This window comes from Eretmochelys imbricata, chromosome 9 (assembly GCF_965152235.1).
Source record: "Eretmochelys imbricata isolate rEreImb1 chromosome 9, rEreImb1.hap1, whole genome shotgun sequence".
Classification (NCBI taxonomy): Eukaryota; Metazoa; Chordata; order Testudines; family Cheloniidae; genus Eretmochelys; species Eretmochelys imbricata.
In genome coordinates this window covers 102,027,047-102,050,641 of record NC_135580.1, presented here as the reverse complement: position 1 = coordinate 102,050,641, position 23,595 = coordinate 102,027,047, and the positions used below count along the sequence as shown (strand labels likewise).

At 52.0% G+C, this 23,595-nt stretch overlaps 1 protein-coding gene across 8 annotated transcripts in view; it reads right to left on the bottom strand.

The window, feature by feature from the left end:
• DLG3 (discs large MAGUK scaffold protein 3) overlaps positions 1 to 23,595 on the bottom strand; it is a 180,083-nt gene that overhangs the window by 51,826 nt on the left and 104,662 nt on the right. For 7 of the 8 annotated variants that reach the window (XM_077825799.1, XM_077825800.1, XM_077825801.1 and 4 more), the window contains 7 exons: positions 20,628 to 20,752; positions 18,407 to 18,576; positions 17,816 to 17,952; positions 15,180 to 15,324; positions 14,717 to 14,876; positions 6,283 to 6,439; positions 2,602 to 2,704 (listed from right to left, as the gene is read on the bottom strand). In XM_077825799.1, coding sequence (XP_077681925.1) covers positions 2,602 to 2,704; positions 6,283 to 6,439; positions 14,717 to 14,876; positions 15,180 to 15,324; positions 17,816 to 17,952; positions 18,407 to 18,576; positions 20,628 to 20,752 — 997 coding nt within the window. Of the gene's footprint in view, positions 1 to 2,601; positions 2,705 to 6,282; positions 6,440 to 9,141; positions 9,163 to 14,716; positions 14,877 to 15,179; positions 15,325 to 17,815; positions 17,953 to 18,406; positions 18,577 to 20,627; positions 20,753 to 23,595 lie in introns of those variants that run through there. The other variant, XM_077825807.1, reaches the window with a different exon arrangement.

Below are 23,595 nucleotides of genomic sequence, written 5' to 3'. Positions count from 1 at the left end.
AGTCTCTAAGGTGCCACAAGTACTCCTTTTCTTTTTGCGAATACAGACTAACACGGCTGTTACTCTGAAACCTCTCTTGAAAACAAGAATCCCTCTTTTCTCTAACGGCAGAAATCATAGAATCATAGAATATCAGTGTTGGAAGGGACCTCAGGAGGTCATGTAGTCCAACCCCCTGCTCAAAGCAGGACCAATCCCCAATTAAATCATCCCAGCCAGGGCTTTGTCAAGCCTGACCTTAAAAACTTCTAAGGAAGGAGATTCCACCACCTCCCTAGGTAACGCATTCCAGTGTTTCACCACCCTCCTAGTGAAAAAGTTTTTCCTAATATTCCAACCTAAACCTCCCCCACTGCAACTTGAGACCATTACTCCTTGTCCTGTCCTCTTCTACCACTGAGAATAGTCTAGAACCATCCTCTCTGGAACCACCTCTCAGGTAGTTGAAAGCAGCTATCAAATCCCCCCTCATTCTTCTCTTCCGCAGACTAAACAATCGCAGTTCCCTCAGCCTCTCCTCATAAGTCATGTGTTCCAGACCCCTAATCATTTTTGTTGCCCTTTGCCCCTTTGGACTCTCTCCAATTTATCCACATCCTTCTTGTAGTGTGGGGCCCAAAACTGGACACAGTACTCCAGATGAGGCCTCACCAATGTCGAATAGAGGGGGACGATCACGTCCCTCGATCTGCTGACAATGCCCCTACTTATACATCCCAAAATGCCATTGGCCTTCTTGGCAACAAGGGCACACTGCTGACTCATATCCAGCTTCTCGTCCACTGTCACCCCTAGGTCCTTTTCCGCAGAACTGCTGCCTAGCCATTCGGTCCCTAGTCTGTAGCGGTGCATTGGGTTCTTCCGTCCTAAGTGCAGGACCCTGCACTTATCCTTATTGAACCTCATCAGATTTCTTTTGGCCCAATCCTCCAATTTGTCTAGGTCCCTCTGTATCCTATCCCTGCCCTCCAGCGTATCTACCACTCCTCCTAGTTTAGTATCATCCGCAAATTTGCGAGAGTGCAATCCACACCATCCTCCGGATCATTTATGAAGATATTGAACAAAACCGGCCCCAGGACTGACCCCTGGGGCACTCCACTTGACACCGGCTGCCAACTAGACATGGAGTCATTGATCACTAATCTGTAACAGGTCCCCATTTAGTGGAGACTAGAGAGCTCCCAGAAAATCTGTGTCGGGTAACAGGAATATGAGTCAAGATGGCTGACTTACCAAGCATAAAAATGTAGCCTCAATCTTCTCTATAACGTCAAGCACCAGACCCACATTTTTTACCACCCAACTGAGCCAGTCTGCTGCTGCGGTCTCCTTCCCCACCCTTCTGGGATGACCTGCAAGGTGAGGCCTAAGTCCACGTGCCAACAGCTTCCTGTTGCGGGAGGTGAGAGCCTGTCCCTAGCAGCTTGGGGGGGTGAAATGTGACGAGGCCTGACTGTCCATTTGGATCAGGACCATTTTTTGGGATACTGACATTGTGGGAGCCTACATCACGGCTGCCCTTACTGCTGCAACATTTATTTGAGAAGAGGACCAGACACCTTGGATGTTGCCCCCTTACCCAAGGGTTCCCCCTTTGGCTGGTCACCAACATTGGTCTAGCTGGTCACTGAAGGAATTTGGAAGTTCCCTGCATACTGTAGTCAGTCTGTAAACCTGCTACCAAGCTTAAGCTGAGGGAATCGGGAACGATACATGGAGGTGAGTGTCCTTATCTGGCTTGGGATCACGGGCATGTTACTGTCCTTTCAGGATACCTTAAGTGACAACTTGGAGTGGATGGCACACCAAGAGGGGCAGGGATGGCGGGTGCAGGAATGGGGGGTGTGCCAAAGGGGGCGGGGGTGAGGGACATGCCAACAGGAGTGGGGGTGGCAGGCATGTCAAGAGGGGGGCAGGAGCTGGGAGTGCACCGAGAGAGGTGGGGGCGCCGACGGGGGCAGGAGCAATAAAAGCATCACTCTCGTCCACCAGGGGTGGACACTCTCCAGTTGTACTTGGGATGGAGACTCGTTCTCCACCTCTGACTAGAGGATGATAGGGGAGTGCAAACCCAAAGGACCGTGTGACAGCTGAACCATAGCATCAGCCAGATGTGATGGCAAGAAAACCAGCATGTCAGGGGCATGGTGTGTCCTGGTCTCTGTGCATAGTCTAGGCCTGACCTCCAGAACATGGAGAAACAAACTTCACAGACTACTTTAGAGCCAGGAATGTCTGCAGAAGTCACCACTAGGCCTAGCTGCCAGTACTTCCAATTCCATATATGGACAAAAAAGAAGGGGCTGCTGGAATGTCAATGCAAGGGGGAACATATGCTTCCTGCTAGAGGTGGCCCAATGACACAACACTGAGCAGCATCCGTCGAGTGGGGAGCAATTTCAGCTGAAGAGCCTTTAGATGTAGCACTCCAGCCCCATGTCTAATAGCCAGGGTGACATATCCATAGTGAAAAATCAAAGACTAAGGATCACCTTGGAGCTGGGGCCCTTGATTTGATTGGCTGGGGCTATTGTATAAGGGAGGGGGCCCCGCAGCCGGGCCTTACAGTGCGTGTCAGCACTCTTGGCAATTTCCTACCTTCAGGTCTGTACTGAGCGATGATGGTCACTGTCTGCCCTGCCCGTTTCAGAGCTGCTGCCGCCTGCTCGTGAGTTGCATTCCGGAGATTTACACCATTTACCTGATCAAACACAAATGAGGGAATCCGATTAGTTATTGATAGGGCAGCTTAGAGCCACAATGCCTTGAACTGCCCTCAGCTCACCAGCTGAGACCCCCTTCTCAAGTCTGCTCTATACACTCTGCTCAGAAGCCCCTTTCCAAAAATAATCCCCTTAGCTAACGTCCCCTAAGATGCTAAGCTCTGCAACGCCACAAGAAACCCCCCATTTATATCTTGACCCCAGGCTTCAGTCCTAGCCGGTGATACACCTGCACAGCTTGCTCTCTCTCGCTGCAAGTTGCAGTTTGGCTACCACAGGTAGATTGCTGGTTGAGAATAGTGCAGAGAGAAGATGGCTTCACTCACCCCCTATACAGCCAGGGGAAGGTACTGTGTCCACACACAGCTACCCTGAGCACACGGTGCTACTGCCTCTGTTTGCACCTTAGGACTCCTCACTCTCTGAGGCAGGGAGTCTTCCCGCGAATGCACCCATTTCCCCCTGGACTGCCTGCTGGTGAACTGAAGGAAACCTGTGAGGGAGCTGACAGCTCTGATGGTAAAAGTGACAGTTGTCAGGTTGACATTTCTCTGTCTGTGCCAGCGAGGTGTTCTGGACTGATTGAACCTGCAACGACTGAAACTCAGTTGGTGGTCACCTCTACAAAATCTGGGTTAACTTGCAGTGACTGCTACACGCCCAGCAACGGACTGAAATATTTGTGTGTGTGGATTCAAAATGCATTTCAGTCGTCTGAGAGGGAAGGACAATATCTACAAACTTAACAGTAACAAATTCACATGTATTAGAGAGAAAGGGGTTTTCCCATCACTAAGGCCTTATCTACAGGGAAAAGATTTACTGGGTACACTGATCTCGTTATACAGTCCCCCTGTGTGGACACTTACTCCAATATAAGGGCTTGTCTACACTGGCACTTTACAGCGCTGCAACTTTCTCGCTCAGGGGTGTGAACTCAGCCCCCCCGAGCGCTGCAAGTTTCAGCGCTGTGAAGTGCCAGTGTAGACAGTGCACCAGCGCTGGGAGCTGCGCCCCTCCTGGAGGTGGTTTTCATAGAGCTCTCCCAGCGCTGCGACCACACAAGCCCCATGAAAGTGCTGCCGCCAGTGAATACATGCCCTACGGGTGGCTTTCTTAAACCCCTTCCCAAGCATCATAAGCTACGTGTAAAACGTTTCTCTTATACCTGTATAATATGTCCCGATGGGGAGGGTGGGGTATACCAGTATAACTAGACCAGGTTGAATTCACACCTAAGCTCATACCGAAACACTGTCCTGTGTAGAGAAGGACTAGTACTCCAAACTACAGGCTGAGTAAGAGCAACAGCCGATAGAAACGATACACACCGATTTCAACAGCCAAACAGGAAACCATTACAAATAACACACACACTCTGAGCCCTCTCCAAAAAGGCTCTAGATACAATCACAGTCTCTCAGATCAAACTAGAGCAGGGGTGGCCAACCGGAGCCTGAGAAGGAGCCAAAATTTACCAATGTACATTGCCAAAGAGCCACAGTAATACGTCAGCAGCCCCACATCAGCTCCCTGCCCCGCTCCCAGCACCTCCTGCCCACCAGCAGCCCCACCGACCAGCACCCACACCTCCCGATCAACTGTTTCGTGGCATGCAGGAGGCTCTGGGGGGGGGAGAGGGGGAGGAGCGAGGGCATGGCAGGCTCAGGGGAGGGGGCGGGAAAGGGTGGAATTGGGGCAGGGCCCATGGCAGAGCCAGGGGCTGAGCAGTGAGCACCTCCCGGCACACTGGAAAGTTGGTGCTGTAGCTCCAGCCCTGGAGTCAGTGTCTAGACAAGGAGCCGCATATTAACTTCTGAAGAGCCGCATGTGGCTCCGGAGCCACAGATTGGCCACCCCGATCTAGAGTCCTTCTTCACCCAGATGATTGAGAGCCCCTGCCCTACCCCATGTGCTGTCCAGGAGGAGATACCAGGGCATTCCTCCCCAGACAGTGCCCTCCCACTAGCTTGCTCAGGGCCAAATGCTCAGCTGCATCTGGGGATCTTTTCAGCTCAAAGTCCAGCTCCCAACTGAACCCTATCTGTTACCCCACTAGAGTAAATGCCTCGGAATCTGGGATGCCTGGATTCCAGGTGACTGATGTCTTCCCTAGCAATACCGATCTCCAGCAGCCCTAGAGAACTCTTTAGAGCTAGGGCTAACGGAGGCAAGGGCTGTGCAAGCTTCCCTACTCACTGGTCTGCCAAGGTACCCCCGGCCAGTCCCGTCCTGGACTTCTAGCCACGCCTCCGCAGTCCCAACCTGCGATTTCAGCCCACACCAGTTACGCCAAGTACCGTTGTTTTATGATGTGAACAAAGGCATCTTGGAGATTTCATTCCAAACTCCCTTGAGACCCTCTCTGTGTTCGAACCAAGGTCTCTCGAAGCGTAGACGTGGTGCCATGGGCTAGCTGAGTACATACCTAGGTCCCCAGGGGGCTTGGACTCCAGTTGCTGGCCCATGTCACTGCACCTGCACTCCTCTTGTTGCCTGCACTAGTTAGCTGGAAGCGAGCGTGGGTATGCCTCCCTGCTCTACAATCACACCTTCGCTTGTTGTGGAGACACACCCGGAGAGAATCATTCCCCTCCTAAGCATTGTCGCAATCTGCATTTCTGCCCCAGGGCTCAGCTGTAATTCCTAGCCTCCGCTTCTCCCTCCCTGGATTGGCAAAAGCTTGGACAGTGGTGCTAGGAACAACAGGGTCAGGCTGAGGAATCTGAACCTTGCTCTACAGTGGTCACTGCTGCTCAGTGTTGGGAGTCACATCTGTGGGTCAGTCCCTGTGAGGTAAGGGCATAAATTGGTGGGAATCTTCAAAACCCCAGGGAAAGGAGGAAAATCGGCCCCCCCAGATCTGCTTTGGCCTCATCTGCATGGAATCAATACACTCATCACAGTGGCAGGGGCCAAACTGAGAGATGGAATGGACCCTGACAGGCCAAGCTCAGAACCCCGCTAAAGAATCTCTCTGGTGTGTGGCTGAAAGGATGGTTTCTAGGCAGCATCCACACACAGAGCTACTGCCCCCATCTGCACCTTGGGACTCCTCACTCTTTGAGGGAGGGAATCTGGGTTTTGTTGGCCAAACTGCTCAGTTTTCATACTGCAAAGCTCCTCGTGCACACTCAGAGCTGAGGAATGAAAACACACGTGGAAGTGACCCTGCTGTGTCTGTGACTGGGAACTCCAGCAGGACTGTGTACATTGCTGTCCTGACTCAGCCACTGGGGCTCTAATCGCGGGGCCTGGTATCCAGGCCTCGCTCTCCTAGCTTTGCCTGGGCAGCCTCATTTTGCTGTGGAAAGAGTCTGATGCATCTGTATCTGCACTGCTGAGAATGATAACTAGGAATGCAAAACACAAGGAGATCAAATGAACTGCTAGAGGCCAGGGGACAGGTGCTCTGTAAATGCCCGAGGTAGGGGAGACAGGCAGATTGAAGAGGCAGACTGCTAGACATCATGCAGCTATAACAGCGAGAGCAGTTCCTTGCACACAAGCCCTGCAGCTGGTCAAGGCCTCTCTCAACAGCAGTGACAGGACTCACTGATAAGATGCGGTCTCCTCTCCGCAGCTCCCCACTGAGGTCGGCGGGGCCGCCAGCCAAGATGAAGGAGACGAAGATCCCCTCTCCATCCTCTCCCCCGACGATGTTGAAGCCCAGTCCAGTGGAGCCTTTGTGCAGGATGATTTTCCGGGGCTCTCTATGTGAACAGACATCAGAGACATTTAGAGAAAGGAGGGCACAACTGCCAACAAAGTCAACTGCAGTGCCCTGGGATCTGGTGCTTGCAGCTGTGCAGAAAGAAGGAAAGCCACCGAACACAGCAGGGCGAGAGCTTCCTGATGCACCTGGAATCCGGCAGGGGTGAAGTCTCCCCGGCACCCAAGCTCAGTCTCTTGCAACTCATCAGTCAGAAATGAGGAGGCTGGCAAATCACAGAGCAGGTGCTGGGAGTTGCACCATCCAACAGGCTGGAGCCTAGGGCTCCCGTCAGTCACAGGATCTAGGCCAAGGGCTGGAAGCGTTTGGAGCTTAGCAGCTGGCTGAATAGGGCTCTGTACACAGTGGAAAGGAGCTGGGGAAGGGAAGGACTGACTCTGGGGACTACAATAGGGCTCCAGGAAAGCTGCAGCCCGGGCAACATGCCACCAGGCCAAAGCTATTGGGCAGTGAGCTGGGAGGCAGTTTTATGCCAGCCAGACTTTCACCCTGAGAATAACCAAAGAGCACTGACTGGCAAAACCCACTCTGTCAAAGGAATGGATTTTACAAAATCATTTGACAGCCTCCATCGCGATTCACTCTGGAATATCTTGAAGTGCTATTGAATACTAACACAAATAATTAACAGATTTCAGAGGGGTAGCTGTGTTAGTCTGTATCAGCAAAAACAATGAGGAGTCCTTGTGGCACCTTGGAGACTAACAAATTTATTTGGGCATAAGCTTTCGTGGGCTAAAACCCACTTCATCAGATGAAGTGGGTTATAGCCCACAAAAGCTTATGCCCAAATAAATTTGTTAGTCTCTCAGGTGCCACAAATGATTAACTTTATCAAGGCTTTATATCAAAGTGCAGGTCGCCCAGGTGAAATAAATGCAGATGTGAGTGAATGGTTTAACACAGACACTGGTGTCAAGCATGGATGTGTTCTGTCATCTCTCCTGTTTGGCATTGCCATTGATTTCCTTATGGACAAATCCAACACAGGTAACGCATGGTTCAGCAACAAGACACTAGAAGATCTAGATTTTGTTGATGACACAGTCCTTCTAAGTGATAGTTCAACTAACATATAAGCAAAGACTGAAAGACTGTCCAGCATCACAAAACAGGTGGGATTAATAGTTAATTATGAAAAAACAAATTGAACAAGAACCCCAGCAATTACCAACTGAAGTATTTCTTTGGAAGGCAAAGGAAGAAAGAAGTGAGTCAATTCACGTACCTTGGCATTAACATGCAAGCTAATGGGAATGTCCAGAAAGCAATAATGTCACAAATTGGCAAGGCAGCAGCTGCATTTATCACAAGGGTTCTCGAACTTTTTTTGTCGGGGCCCCCTTTGAAAACATTTTAGGCTCCGACAGCCACCTCCCTCCATACCATGCCACCATTACTTCTTTGCTGCTGCTGGCAACAGTGCTGCCTTCAGAGCTGGTCGCCCAGCCAATAGCTGCCACTCTCCGGCTGCCCAGCTCTGAAGGCAGCACAGAAGTAAGGGTGGCAATACTGTGACCCCCCCCTACAAAAGGCTTGTGACCCCCTTTTGGGTCAAGACTCCAGTTTGAGAAATGCTGATTTACTAGCTTAAACAAGATTTGGTCATTGAAAATCTAATTTATAGACCAAACTACAAATCTTGAACCCAAATGTTATTTCTATCATAACATATGGATGTGAAAGCTGGAAATCCACCAAAGGTACAGGGAGACAGACATTTAAGTGCCTTAGAAGCAAACGGCTGAGGAAAATACTAAGCATTAAGTGGAACAAATTTATACCAAAATGCTGAGATTCGTCAGAGAGTTTAACAACACTTTATCTCTAAAGTTACCCAGGAAGATGATGGAAATACCCAGGACATGTATTAATAATGAAGCCAGAGCGTCTGCTGTGGAGGAACATGTTAAAGTGGCAGCAATCCAGGGGAAGGGATGGGGGTCCCATGGCACTATGCTAGTAAATGTCCAATAGAGAACAACCCTGCCCTGGCCCCTAAGAGATGGACTGGATCTGGCTCTGGACCTGACTCCATAGGCTGCCCCCTCCTGCCCTGAAAGCTGCCATCTCTGTGGCTTACGGGCACCAGCCCTTAAACCACTGTGGCATTTCTGCAGAGACAGGATGCTGCAGGGAAGGGGGCCAGGCTGGCTCCCATGAGCTCTCAGCTGTCTTGTTCTCTGTGACCCTAGGAACTCTCAGACAGCAGGGAGAGCAGTTTGTCTGGCTGCGGCACCTAAACCACTGTGTCCAACCTGGAGCATTCAGTCTTCTGCTTACAGAATCTGGAGTCTGTAAGTCCCAGTGCCCTGCAGTCTTGCTGACAGACAGACCCCTCCGCCCCACTGCAGGGAGGGGTTGTTTGAAGGCTCATGTTCCCCCAATACCAACCCCTAATTCCAGTTCTGTGTCTGGGTTACATCCAGCTGATGTTAACACACGCTCCTGTCTGCCTTCCAATACAAGCATTGTTAACTCCTAGGTTATACCAAGGCTTGGCACAAGCAGAAATGCCAGGCATTGAACAGCTAGGACTTTTCGGTCCGTTCCAGTATCACCCCAGCCAAGCACTGCACCCCGGACCGAGAAACCTCTCCCAGACGCTCCTCACTGTCTGGACAATGGTCCCACTCCCCTTCCCTACATCAGCTCAGACTAAGTGGTATCACAAAACAGTACCTTTGGTCCCATTTCTTCCTATGGCCTGGCTGCTGCCGGGAGGGAGAGAGAGATGGGGGTCCCCCATAGGACATGGATGATGAGACGTTAACAGTGAACATTGCTGTGCTGCGCGCTCTGCCTGCGGTTTCCCTGCCTGGTTCTTGCTCCCCAACTGGGACGCGTGCGAGGAACAGGAATGTTCTGAATGCTCTCAGCTGTCAACCCCCTGCTCTGTTTATCTCTGCCTTCTCTCTCGTGGGGCTGCTGCAGGACACGCGTCTTCTTCACCCGCACTCAGCTATTGAAAGGACACAGACTTCAGCACTTACTTCACTCTGCTTAGACCTTATAGACTTAACCCATTCTTGCCCTCGCAGGCAAAGCCAGTATCATCCAAGCCAAGGTGCAGAACAAAGGATAAGCTGTCAAGTTTACTTTGTATACTTGGAATATTCTCCAATAACAGACCCTGGCTCGTGTTAACCTCTCCCACCAGCACTGACACTAGGCCCCTCAGTAGCACCTTCCCCTAGAATACAGAAGTGCAATGGCATCAAAATGCTAATCAAACTCCATAGTGTTTCCTGGATGTGATTCTTCAAAAATGCAGATGCAGTTGGGGCCAAATCAGCATGCAGTAACAGAGTGCAAGGGGGCAGATACACTGCTCACTGATACAGGCAAAAACACCTGATTCATGTCAACTAACAGCCTCTGACTGTTCACCTAGAGCACTGCTCACACAGTCAGCTGACGGGGCACTCTGATACTGATGGGAGGACTGGCTGCTGCCCATCCAGGCAGATCAGGAGAACAGACAACACAATTCTATCTGCTGCCCTACCACATAGCTGTGTGCACAAAAGGCTCAGTATGCAGGGAGCCCCCACACCTCATCATCAATACAATAACCCTGCATTAGAAGAAACCATCAGATTAAATGATCGTATTCAGACCCTACTACTCTCTGAACATCTGACAAAAGAGAACATTACCCTCATGTGGTTCTGCAGAAGAGCGGGGAACAGGGGACAGCTCTTTACACAGCCATGGCCTCTTCTGCATGGAGTGACTCACCCACATGAGGCTGGAATGAGACAGCACCAAAATCATGGCCCCTTTTATTCAAATCAGGATTGGCCCCAAATATTGGGGTGGGGGGTGCGTGGTGACCAGTACCCTGCCTTGTGCTAGCCCTGCATGGCTGGACTCGTGTCCTTTGTGTTCAGCATCGCTCTCTGGACTGTCTAGATCAGGCTAGGACTCAAGGAAAGGAACCAGGTTTTAATTTGGTTTAGCACAGGTCCACCCAAAAAGGTTTCTAATGTGGTCTGGGCAGCCTGTGGTTAGCCACACCTCAGACTAGACAGGACTCAACTAGATGAGGCTAGCAGTGTTCTGACATGGTGTGGCCCCATCCCCACTGACTGGCCAGATCAGGGCAGCACCTTTAACCCTGCTTCCCTAGCTGTGTTTGAACCACTCTGTGGATGCAGGTCTGGGTGCATTTCCTCTCAGTTGCTCCCTTTCCCTCTTGGCTTTGGAAGCCACATCTGAAGTGTCTGCCTGGAGTAATGGATGGCAGCTGCCTAACGTAAATGCTTTGTCCCCGCAAAGGCACGGACACAGAATGATCTCAGCCAAATCCTATGGAAACGTCACGTGGCTGGCAGCACGGGGGCCTGGAGGAGTTAGTTTGTAAATAGGCGAATGACTTGGCCAAGAGCTCCAGGAGCAAATCCCCACCCCAAAAGGGGACATCACTCACTCATAGCTGTGGTGCATGGTAAAGCAGGCTGCAGGTGGCGTGATCTCACTTCAGCATACCTCCATGGCAGACAGGAGCTCACTGCCAGCCCCTGACACGCAGATTTCCCTTGCAGAGTGTGCTGAAGTCCTCACCCTATGGCAGCTAGAAGCAGGCAGACAACTCTCCTGTTTCATCCTGATTTTGAATGAAAGAAAACAACGGCCCAGCCCCAGAGCAGCTGTGTGGTTCCTGGGCCCCTTCCTCCAGTCACACTCAGACCCGTGCTGAGTGCCTCTCCTCAGGCATGACAAACAGCCAGTTCTGCCCTGGGATCCACAGTCACGTTCCAGGGCAGAAGGAGGTGGCTATGCAGCCCACACAGACTCCTCACTCTCCCCAGTTGGTGTCCCACTCTAGGCAGCCCTTTCCTCTCCAGGATCGAATGCACTAGAAGAGCTATTCTCCATACTGGCGCACAGGGTGAGTCCCCTGCACCATAATAACCTGCAATTCACACGCACCATGCCTTAAGGGTGTCAGGACACAGTACTGCCTGGAGGCGCCATTGTTCCTCACAACAGACCATGGTCTTTCACAGCTGGAGTTTCCTCATGTGTCTCCTGTATTACAATGCAAGGAAGACCTTGTCTCGGACCCTCAAGCCAGACTTTAGCATTTTGCAACAACAGCTACAAGAGAGGTTACCCGGTGATCTGAGGCAGGTTTGCTAAGGAGTTTGTGCTACGGCTTCTGCTGTTGTTGAAGGAAGCTGCAATGTCACTACAGTCTGATCTTGTTTCTTGTTCACCAACATCAGCAGGGAAACCCATCTAGGGTTATATCAGAGACCTGCTCTGCTTCCTTGGACCTTGGAAAGGCCTCTCTATACTCCTCCTTTGTGGTCCCCAGCGCTCTCACATCTACATACAGCTTGACCTCCTGGAATCACAACGGCCACTGCTACAGCAGGACAGCACTGACGGCCTGGAGCTTTGAGCCACGACTGAGCCCAACAGAGAGTTCTGTCCCCAGTGAAAAGCCCTTGGCTCTCTGGCTTTGCAAAGAGAACAGAAAGAGCACAGCGCTGGGTCTGAAAGCTGTGCCTATACAAAGGGGATCTCCTGGGCTTCGTACAGCTCTCCTTCTGTTGTCTCCAATGCGAAACAGAAGGAAAACACAAGAACATTCTGCATCAGCCCAGTGGTCCAATCAGTCCTGTATCCTGTCTCCACCAGTGACCAGCTCCAGACAATTCGGAGAAAGACAGAACAAGATCTCATCAAAGGGTGCACTACAAGAACCTGGGAAGAACAGGATAAAGCCCCAAAGAACTAAGCCTCTTATTCTACCCAACTGATCTCAGTGATGATTCACACCCTTCTCTTCTCTTACACTCAGTTGGAAGTTGGATGCAATTCGTGAGTAGGACATTGCAGCATTAACGCCCCGACCCTCATTTCAAACAAAGTGCAGTGGGCTCGTTAATGCTACCGAAAGGCCAGGACTTGGATGCTATGCCGCTCCCCACCCACCAAAACCCCCAACTGCCTTTGGCAGTAGAGCACCTGCCAGCAGCATGGTGGGCACTGAGGTCCGCACTAACTGTAGGAGCAATGGCTCTTCCTGAATCAACCCTCCTCCTGCAGCGCAGCCCCAAGCAGGGAAAGGGGCTCAGTGCTGATTCAGCGGAACGGCTGGCTACCAGAGACCCCAGCTGCCCTCTGGGCTAGAGGTGACTGCTGGTCACGCAGCAGTAAAACGCATGTGGAGACTGCACTGGCTCCTGCACAGGGCACGGAGTGCGTCAAGGTGTTTTGCTGCACATGGTACAGGAGGATGAGGGAGACAGAGGAAACAAAGAGAAAGGCATGAGGTCCTTTCCACTACTTGAGTTGCTGTTTGGTCTGTACCCAGATAGAACTTCTCCAGCAAATGATCCCCCACCCCGGTCCCCCGGCCTAACGAGTGCATAGATTTCCATTACGGCTATCTTCCCTTCCGGCCCGAGTGAAGCTGGCCTAGCCGAGGACGGCAGAGCCCACCACACAACAAATCAGAGACTGGAGAATACAGCAGCAGCCAGCGCTGGCCTGTCATTCCTGTTAGACACGGCTCCCCCCAGCCACCCTGGCCTCTCTGCCTTGATGGCTCCTGGGCAGCAGCATCCTCTAGCGGCCAGTCACTGGCACTGCATCACAAACAACGGCCCAGTCACTGCTTCTTCATGCCCAGTCCATGCTTAAGGGTCTAGAGGGGAGAGGATGGAGGGGAGGGGCTGCTTTAACCCTGTCTGTCCACATGAATGTGCGTCTGACACAGAAAGGCCCAACAGTAATGGGCTGAATGTGCATGATACACTACACACCTCCAGTCACAGCCCCCAGGGTTACGGCTGCCAGGGGCAGGGGAGCTAGGGCCGCAGCATACGGCAGACCTTGGTTACGGGGACAGAAGTGCACATTCAGGGCAATGTGGAGGGACTTAACTACTTGACTGCACTTGAACTCCACACTGCCCTGGACACACAGGAGCTCCTGTTCAGGGAGAGAAAATAAAGCAGGGACAGAACCCAGCCCCCGCGACCCGAGTGACAGGGCCCAGCGACAGCACAGGGCCGCAAAGGGGGTCCCAAGCTGTCACCCCAACCCCCACCCTGAGCCGGTCCCAATCCTGCTGTCACCCCAACGCCCACCCTGAGCCAGTCCTAACCCTGCCGTCACCCTAACCCCTACCCTGAGCTGGTCCTAACCCTGCCGTCACCCCAACCCTAAAGCCAATTGTAGCCCTGCTGTTATCAAACGCTAAAAGTCAGCTCTAACTGTGAACCAACCCCAGCTGTATGCTAAAGACAGAAAGTAGCAAATCACACTAACAATGACTAAAGCCCTTTGTCTTTCTCTGCCTCAAAGAGCTTTGTGTCCTACTTCACACTCACCCAAGACCTATTTCTGCTCCTTGCTCCACCGAGAGAGAGGCAAGAGCTGGCACCACTTAGGAACCAAATTGAATTGCTCTGTATATGATGTTAATGATGAGCGAGGAACCTCAGAGTGACATGCAGGAAGCGGGAGAACTCAGAGCATTGGCAGAATCCCTGCTGCATGAACAGTTTGAAATGAACAGATGGAAGAGGAGCCAGGACTCTCAAAGCAGAAACGCATGCATGGCCCAGGATGAAGAGATGTACTTGGGCTGCCAACGTTTTCCCACTACTATCATCCTGAAGGACCTCAGCATCATCTCCAGAGGTTTTGGTGCATTGGTGGGGAGCATCCCTGGGCTCTGAGCAGGGGGAATGGCCTGAATTGCCTGTGTGGGATTCCATCATAAATGTGATTTGCCTTAACTGGATTTTTAATGAGCAAAGGAAATGAAAACCAAAGAATCACAAATGTAGGAGCACTTAAGTCTCAAAAGAGTTCAAAGAGGAGCAGAGGGGGCGAAGGGGCATGGGAGGGACATGGGGAATGGGGTCAGAGCCACTGAAATGATCTCTCTAGCTTGGTGCTTATCCCCATGGTATCTATGCATCAAAATCAAGAGGGAGACTCAGGATTTCCACAGGCCTGAGGGAGCAGAATCTGTCCCAGGGACTTTTAAAGAACGCTAAACCCCCTAACAAATAGGGGTTTTGTGCTGGCACCTGCTGCAAGGAAGCTCAGCACCTGTGGCCCTAGGACTGGGGACGGATTCACTAGGTCAATAAATATTGCCACTCCACCTACAGTTCCTTTGGAAAAGAAGGGAGGGGGAGAGAGAGAGAGAGAGAAGGGATTTGAGGGGGGAGGGGGATCTCCCAGAGCTTTTTCTCTGAGCTGTCTCTACCCTCAGGCCCTTGCTCACCTGGTGAAGTCCTCCTCCCCAATCATATGTCGAGGGATGGGTGAGTACCTAGATGGGGTCGCCTGTGGCGGGGCTGGGTAGGGGGGTTTGTTCTCAACACTGCCGAGGTAACCCAGACTGGTGTTATGGCTTATGTGGTTATCGGCCAAGGCTGAGAAGGCTGCAGAGAAGGAAAAGACAAAATCAGGAGCAGAAGTCCTGGGCCCGGCTGCTCTGGTCTACAACTAGGGAGCACGAGCCCTGTGTTCCTATTGCTAGCACGCATTTCCCTCCAGTGCCCTGCACCCTGTGGGGCTCCCCACCTCCCAAGACCCTCCCATCCCCTTTCACGCTCTCACATGCCCCTCTCCCATCGGCCCTGCTGTTCACCCCCCCACGTCCTTCCCCAAGGGTTCTTGTGGCACTGCGGCACAGCTGTGCTCTCCTGGGAGCCGGGCTGAGGCTGGCAGGCTGGCGTACGTACTGCTGGCATAGTCGGGGGGCGCGTACATGTCGTTGAGGTGGACGTTGCCAGGCTTGGCCACTTTCAGGTACACCATGTCGGAGGTGTTCTTCAGAGAGGCCACCGCCTCCTCGTGCCGCACGTCCTGCAGGTTCGTGTTATTCACCTGAGAGAGAGGGGCCAGGGGCAGTGAGGGAGACAGAGGAAACAAACAGAAAGGCATGAGGTCCTTTCCACTACTTGAGTTGCTGTTTGGTCTCTACCCAGATAGAACTTCTCCAGCAAATGATCCCCCACCCCGGTCTCCCTGGCCTAACGAGTGCATAGCTTTCCATTACTGCTGTCTTCCCTGGGATTCCAGGGATTGGTCCTGCTTTGAGCAGGGGGTTGGACTAGATGACCTCCTGAGGTCCCTTCTAACCCTGATATTCTATGATTCTATGAGAGGCAGAGGAGGGGTCAGGGAGGAGATAAAGGACTGGGTTCAAACGATCCCGGTTTTGTTTCATTGCTACATCCCGGTGAAGTGGGATGTGACGTGTCTCCAAGTGGCGTTTCAATAGCATGTGCTGGGTTGCATCTCAGCTGCAGAAACAGCTAGAGACTGATTCCCAGACCGCATGCAACAAGTACAGCCATTCACCAGGCCTTTCAAACATGGCTGTTGGCAACGTTGTTGCAGCCGCGTTGGTCCCAGGTATCTCTTATGGGACTAACTTCTTTTGGAGGGACAGCTTCCAGCTTCACAGAGCTCTTCCTCAGGTCTGGAGAAGGCAACCAGCATGTCCAAGTTAAACATAAGACATGCTGTAGGAGACCACTTAAAGTGAAGTGGGCTATTAAGGGTTAGCGGGCAGAAGGGTGTGTTAAAATGGTTGTAATGAGCCATAAAACCAGTGTCTCTGTTAAGACCATGGTTTTTAGTGTCCAGCCGAGTTCTGAATGGAAGTTACCAACCTTGTCTCTAGAAAGCATTGTGCAGGCTTCCTATGAGGACCAGGACTGGGAGATCAGATACTGAGTGATCCCTTTGAGAAAAGTGTTCACCCATGGGTGACAGGGTGTTTTTGTCTTAAGACTGCCTAAACCTTTCTTTGGGGTATCATCAAATGATTACAACTCAGACTTGATGGTGACCGCATCCTTAAAAAAATATTTCCTGAATCCCCTTTTCTAGCCTTCAAACAACCCCCAGCCTCGCCTGGCTCATCATCAGAAGCAAGCTCCACACAGACCAGGAGACGCCAACTCAAAGCAAGCTCCAGACCCTGCCAGAACAACAGATGCAAAACCTGCAGACACAGCTCTGCTGATACAATGATCAACACCCCCCACAACACACCTTTCAGGATCCATGGGTCTACACAAGCCTATCGCAACGTGTGGTGTACCTCATCCATGCACTCAATGCCCCAATGACAACAATGTGGGTGAAACCCGACAATCACTATGCTCTCGAATGAACTCAAAGAAAAATAAGACAAAAACAGCCGGTCACCCATGGGTGAACACTTTTCTGAAAGGAATCACTCGGTATCCGACTTCCCAGTCCTGGTCCTCACAGGAAACCTGCACAATGCCTTCTAGAGATGAGGCTGGGAACTTCCATTCAGAACTCAGCTGGACACTAAAAACCATGGTCTTAACAGAGACACTGGTTTTATGGCTCATTACAACCATTTTAACACACCCTTCTGCCCACTAACCGTAACTGCCCACTTCACTTGCAGTGGTCTCCTACAGCATGCGTGAACCGCTTATGCTTAACAATCTGTCCCACCTTGTGTTTAGCTTGGACATACTGGTTGCCTTCTCCAGACCCGAGGAAGAGTCTGTGAAGCTTGACAGCTTGTCCCTTCCTCTAACGGAAGTCGGGCTACTTACCTTGTCCCTCTTTTACATACGGGGTATTTGTTTATCTTCATGACACAGAAACTCCTCCTTACAGTGCCAGTTATACCCTCTCGAGGTCTGCATGTCACTCATTTCACTGCACCACGCAGCCACTATCCCAAAATATAGGAACATGATCATCCTTTGTTTATTCAGTGTCCAAAGTGCGGTCCCTTCCCAGCCATGGGGAGCTGTGGGAATCCCTGACTTCAGTGCACATCAAATCTCAGGCATGTCATTAATGTCATATTTGGGAATTCACTCAGGGCCCCCGGCCCCAGCCCTGCCGGGACATTCATCTTGTCAGCAAACAGTGATAGTAACAACCGGGAACAATTCTACATCCAGCAGGCCACATTCACCAGCTCACTCAGGCTGCTCTGTGTCACCCTGGTGATGCAAAGCAGCCACTACCCACTGGTCTGTTCTGGGACAAGCTCTCCCCTGTCCCTTCTCCATTGCCCTGATAGGAATCCAGCTGGTGGGACTTTGTCATTATGGCAATCTAATGATCAGCGAGTGCAAACTAGCAACTCCTGCTCATTGCCCACTGGGGCGCACTGATATAACCCTGGGTGCCCAGGCCTTGGGAAGGAGAGCTAGTGGGGAGAAAGGGCACTGGAGCAATGGAAAGCCTAGGCTGTATATGGAGCAAGAGCCAGTGCTGGGCAGAGAGAGCTTTAGAGCAGATACCTCACAGAGACCTGGCATCCCCACCTCCCTCTGTCGCTCTCTAGAGCCCAGAGGAAGGTGCGTGCGCTCACCGCCAGCAGCCGGTCCCCGATCTGCAGCCGGCCATCCTTCTGGGCAGCCCCTCCCTCAATGATCTTGGTGATGTAGATGCTGTTGTCTCCTGGGATGTGCTGGTTTCCGATTCCACCTGCGATGCTGAAGCCTAGTCCTGAGGGGAACACAAGAGGCAATGAGAGGAGACTGAAGAGCCACTAGATGGTGAGTGGAAAACACCTGCCTGGGGACGCAGGGAATTTAGAACGCCAATGGGTCGCTCACCTTGCTCCTCTGCCCACGCTCTCATGCAGCTCCTCCTGTTGGTGGCCTGTTACTTGGGCTTCGCTAAGCACATGGAGCAGATGGAGAGGATGGTGGCCTCTGGTCCCTGAGCAATCAGGGACATATGGAGAGGCCAGTATGCTCTGACTACCAACTGTTGCTATAACCACACATCTGTTCAACTGGCGCAGGGAACCCTGTGCTGCCCAGATCCTGACCCATGATTTCCCAGGCCCCACACAGCTTGCTGCTCCCCTCAGTCCCGACCCACCGCCCCCCCAGGCCATTTATGTCCCAGTCACAGGGGCTGGGTTAGGCTACCGCAGTCATTTAAGAGATTTCACCTTTGGGTCCTTTCATCAGGTTAACTTCCATTATAGTCTCAGGTGGGGGCTGCCTCCGACGCACCACAAGTCGAACCACCGGCCCTGCTTCCTTCAGTGCCTCCACTGCCTTGCTGTGCACCACCTCAGAGACATCCACCTCGTTCACCCGCAGGACGCAGTCGTTCACCCTGCAAGCAGCAGACGCATCATTGGCTGAATTCACGGTCCTTCAGTCTCCTCTGACCCCGCCACACCTTGGCCTAGGCCACAAATCTCCATCCAGACCCCCGTGAACTTCACTGAGAACACAGTTCTCTCTCCTTCCATCCGACTGAGCCCCAGAGATGCTGAATCAGGACACTGAGCTTGTGGACAGGACTACAGTACGGACATTCTCATGCCAGGCCCAGCCGCTTAACAGGAGTGGGTGGAGAGGGGCCTGTGATGGGGTGTTCACCCCACACTTGCTCCAAAGGGGTTAATGGAAGACAGGTGGGCCAATTAACCTATCAGGCTGAGAAGAAAGCCCTAATTAGGGGAAGCTCACCTGTGGGGGAGCAGGTAGGGCTTCTAGAAAGCGAGGGAGTTGACAGCAGAGAGGGGCTGCAGGGAAGCAGTTTGCAGTCACTCCCTGGGGGGAGGGAGTTAGGGCTGGCACACCTGGTGTGGGGAGCCAGAAGGGGCAGGAAAGTCTCAGCGAAAAGGCAGCAAGGCTCAGGATGGTGCAGACCTTGGCTGCTGATCGGATGGTCCCTGAGCTGGAATCCGGGGAGAGGGCAGGCACGGGTTCCACTGGGGAAGTGGCACCATGGGGCAGTGAATGGGAAGACTGCCTAAACCTGCTGGTAAGGAAAGACTTTGATACCCTGGAAGGGGAAGACAGGCGTAGAGACCTGAGCCAGAGAGAGGGAGAGCGCGAGCGGCTGCAGGGTGTGCAGTGAGCAGCAGAAGGGGGCCTCAGACCCGGAAAGAGCTAATCCCCAGAGCGGCCATGAGGAGGCGCCACCTGCAGTGAGTGGGGGATCCTGTGGGAAGGGGATCCTTCAGCATGACTGAGGGGTGAGAGAGACCCCCTCAGCTGGGGGAGGGGGAAGCATGGCAGATCCCTGACACGGACAGAGGGGACAGGGGGTCTGACGACTCATTGGTGGTAAAGGGGGAGATAAAGAGAATAGGCAAAGAAACCAGTCCCCAAATTCTCTTGTCCCAAATCACCCACAACATGGCCCATCACCCCATTCTCCCCACGAGGGATTCAGCCCCTCTTCTTGTCCTCCCAGCACCACCGCTGCTACTCAACAGCGCCGCACACAGACCTCTGGCGATGCCTCCCAGTTTCAACCTGCAGCTCCCGGCTTCCCCACAGCGCCCCAGAGCTCCCCAGTCCTGACACATAGGCTCCCTGCTGTTCCTGGCAGGAGTCTCCCCTGAGGAGATGTGAACAAATTCTCTGACGAAGGTTTCTAACCATCAGAGGAGTGAAGTTCTGGAACAGCCTTCCAAGGGAAGCAGTGGGGGGCAAAAGATCCATCTGGCTTCAAGATTAAGCTCGATAAGTGTATGGAGGAGATGGTATGATGGGATAACATGATTTGGCAATTAATTGATCTTTGACTATTAGTGGTAAATAGGCCCAATGGCCTGTGATGGGATGTTAGATGGGGTGGGATCTGAGTTACTACAGAGAATTCTTTCCTGGGTATCTGGCTGGTGAGTCTTGCCCACATGCTCAGGGTTCAGCTGATCGCCATATTTGGGGTCGGGAAGGAATTTTCCTCCAGGGCAGATTGGCAGAGGCCCTGGGGGTTTTTCACCTTCCCCTGCAGCTTGGGGCACGAGTCACTTGCTGGAGGATTCTCTGCACCGTGAAGTGTTTAAACCATGATTTGAGGACTTCAATAGCTCAGACAGAGGTGAGAGGTTTGTTACAGGAGTGGGTGGGTGAGATTCCGTGGCCTGCGTTGTGCAGGTCAGACTAGATGATCATAATGGTCCCTTCTGACCTTAAGGTCTATGAGACTCAGCTGAGACTCGCCAACTCACTGCATGGGGAAGCCAGTTCCGCATGGCTGGAAAGCCGTGCATACTAACCCTGTGCTTCAAGTCTGCCTATCTGCTGGGCTTGGGAAAGCGAGCGCCGGGATCACCGACCTGTGCTGCATTAAAGCCACATCGAGCTGCTGCCACGTGACCCTACTGCATCGTGCTCAGGCCAGGACAGCAGTTTTCGGGTACTCACCCTAGGCGGCCATCCATCGCTGCAGCTCCACCAGGGATGATTTTCGTGATAAAAATCCCTGGATCATCAGGAACATGGGGATTATCAATTCCCCCTGCAATGCTGAAGCCAAGGCCGGAGTTACCCTGGGGAAAAGCAAAACACAGGGAGCCTTTCTGAGGAGGGAACTTGCTCCCTTAGTGCTTGTACACGCCCCAGGCCAGAGGCTGAATTAGGGCACCGCCCTCCCCGCTCTGATGGTGCCATGCCAGCGAACCCCTCCCAGACCAGCAACTCTCAGGATGGCACAGTCGCGCTTGCAGAATCTGGGTTCATCCAGGTCCCCCTGGCTCTCAGGCAGGCTGAGAGGACAGTGGTTTACAGAGGCTCATGCACGCGACCTGAGGTGCGCGGATACTCCAGCAAGGCGTGCTGAGAAGGTGGAGCAGCAGAATGGGAGACGCTCAGAGCCAGAGCTCTCCCTCCCAGGCGCCGTGTCTCTGCTGACAGCCTGAGCCGGGTAAAGCTACCACCAGTGCCAGCTTCCAAGGAGTAGATCCCAGTATCTGCCAGGGGAGAGAACCACGGCTTGTGCTGGTACCAACATGTCTGATCTGATGACACGGGGAATCTCCTGTGCCTCCCAGGAGAGAACACCTGCACAGGGGCTCGGCACAGAGCCGTGCTAGGCGAGAGGGTTTTAGAGCAGAAACCTCACAGAGACCTCCCTGCCTCCCTCTGTTGCTCTCTCGAGCCCAGAGGAAAGTGTGTGCGCTCCCTGAAGAACTCCAGAAATGCGATTTTTGGACTCTGATTCTCTCAGATGCACCAGTTTACACTGAGGTAACTACTGACTTCGGCAAAGTTATTCCAGTGGCACACTGGTGCGAACAGGTGGAGAACAGGCCCCCGGTCTCTGTGTCGGAGTAGGAATTACAGAGAACGCTGGAATGGCCAGGTGAACACACAGATCTATTATGGGCCTGGGACAAGAGAGCGGCGGACAGTGCAGAATCACGTTATGTAGGGTCCTCTTTTCTGACACACTGAAACTAAGTGACTTGGGCATTGTCCTTTCTTGGTGAGAAACCATGCGGGCGATGCTGACCATCCAACTGGGGTTCTTACGCTGCACCCCTCCCTGCCATATCCTAGTGCCTAAGGCATCTGCTGCCCATACCCCATCCCTCTGTCAAAAGCCCAGCAGCATGGCTCTTGTTTGCAGCAGCCTTGTTTAGTGACAGGACTTCGGATTAAGTTTCTATTTTCCTACACAGGATTGAAGTGGACAAGACCACCTTGTTTTGCTGTTCTGCCTTAGAAAAGCGTATTTTCTCCTTGTCTCCTCACACAGAAAGGCTGACATCTTGTCTCACCCTCTCATGAATTTCTCACAAGGGAGACCTTGGACTCTGGGTCACCTCTGTGGCCCAGGACCCGAGAGAACTGAGGCTATCAATGCGGTGATTGTGTGCTTAGCTCCTCAGATGGATCCCATCAATGTCAGACAAGCACTGGCATTGTCTGCTAGAGGTCTCTCTTTAAACAGCTGGGCTTGAAGAATCACTTGTGAAGAAACCTGGTGAGATAGACAAGAACACTCAGAGGACTAGATAGATCCTTTTCTGGGGAATGCCAATAAGCCAAGAAACGTAAGGTGGAACAGGGCCCAGGGTTTTGAATACAACCCCGTAGCTGAGAGTTTGCAAACCGCTGCCTGGAGATTCCATGAACTGTACCAGTTGCTCTTTAGTTTTCATGATGTGGTCCTCCGAGACTCTTCTTCTTCTCCCCACTGTAAACAACTGGGTTCATCCAATGTATCAGCTCTTCAAACATGCAGTGAACACTTCTATGACATTACAACAAATCCATCATATGGCTTGTTTAGTCTGCAGAAGAGAAGAGTGAGGGGGCATTTGATAGCAACCTTCAACTACCTGAAGGAGGGTTCCAAAGAGGATGGAGCTCAACTATTCTCAGTGGTGACAGATGACAGAACAAGGAGTACTGGTCTCAAGTTGCAGTGGGGGAGGTTAGGTTGGATATTAGGAAACACTATTTCATTAGGGGGGTGGTGAAGCACTGGAATGGGTTACCTAGGAAGGTGGTGGAATCTCCATCCTTAGAGGTTTTTAAGGCCTAGCTTGACAAAGCCCTGGCTGGGATGATTGAGCTGGGGTTGGTCCTGTTTTGAGCAGGGGGTTGGACTAGATGACCTCCTAAGTTCTCTTCCAACCCTAACCTTCTATATTTCTTCTATGATTTAACATGTTCAAAGCACTATATAGACATTGTCTCAAAACAGCCCTGAGGTAAGTGTCCATACCATGACTACCCCCCTTCCCAGATGAAGAAACTAAGACATCGAGAAACAAAGTGAATTGGCCAAGCTCACACGGTGAATCCGTTTGAAAACTACACAAGATGCTGGAGAAAAACCAAAAGCAATGACTGCTTCTGTGCAGCATGAATAGAAGGAATCCAACATGAGTTGGCTGGATTGAGGTATGCAATCTATGAACGACAGGTGATCTAGCAATCTCATGGATTATAAAATTGAGATTTTCCATAAAATTTGGCTTTTCTTAGCCCATCTGACTGAGGGAGATCAATCCAAAACTGAACGAACTCCTCTTACTCATGTGGGTATCATCCTACACTGAGAATAAAAGCTGCAAAATCTGTTACCCTGGAAAAGGTTAATCTCTTCCATACATTGTAGATTTTCTAGACCAATTTAAAAGGCACTCTTTTTCCCCTTGGCTTGCAGAGAGATGTTCGCGGGAGAGCAGCTGAATTCTATACAATAACATTTGCATATGATCTCCAGTTATTTGTAGGATTTCAAGGTAGTGCAGGAGGTGTTGAAATGTTCCTCCCCACTGTGCTCTGAAAGGCTCCTGGCTGCTGTTCTGTGGGCTGGAAACTGGCTCTGACAAGCAGGCACATGACAGGTAACCTTTGGTTCCAGAAGAATAAAAGCTGC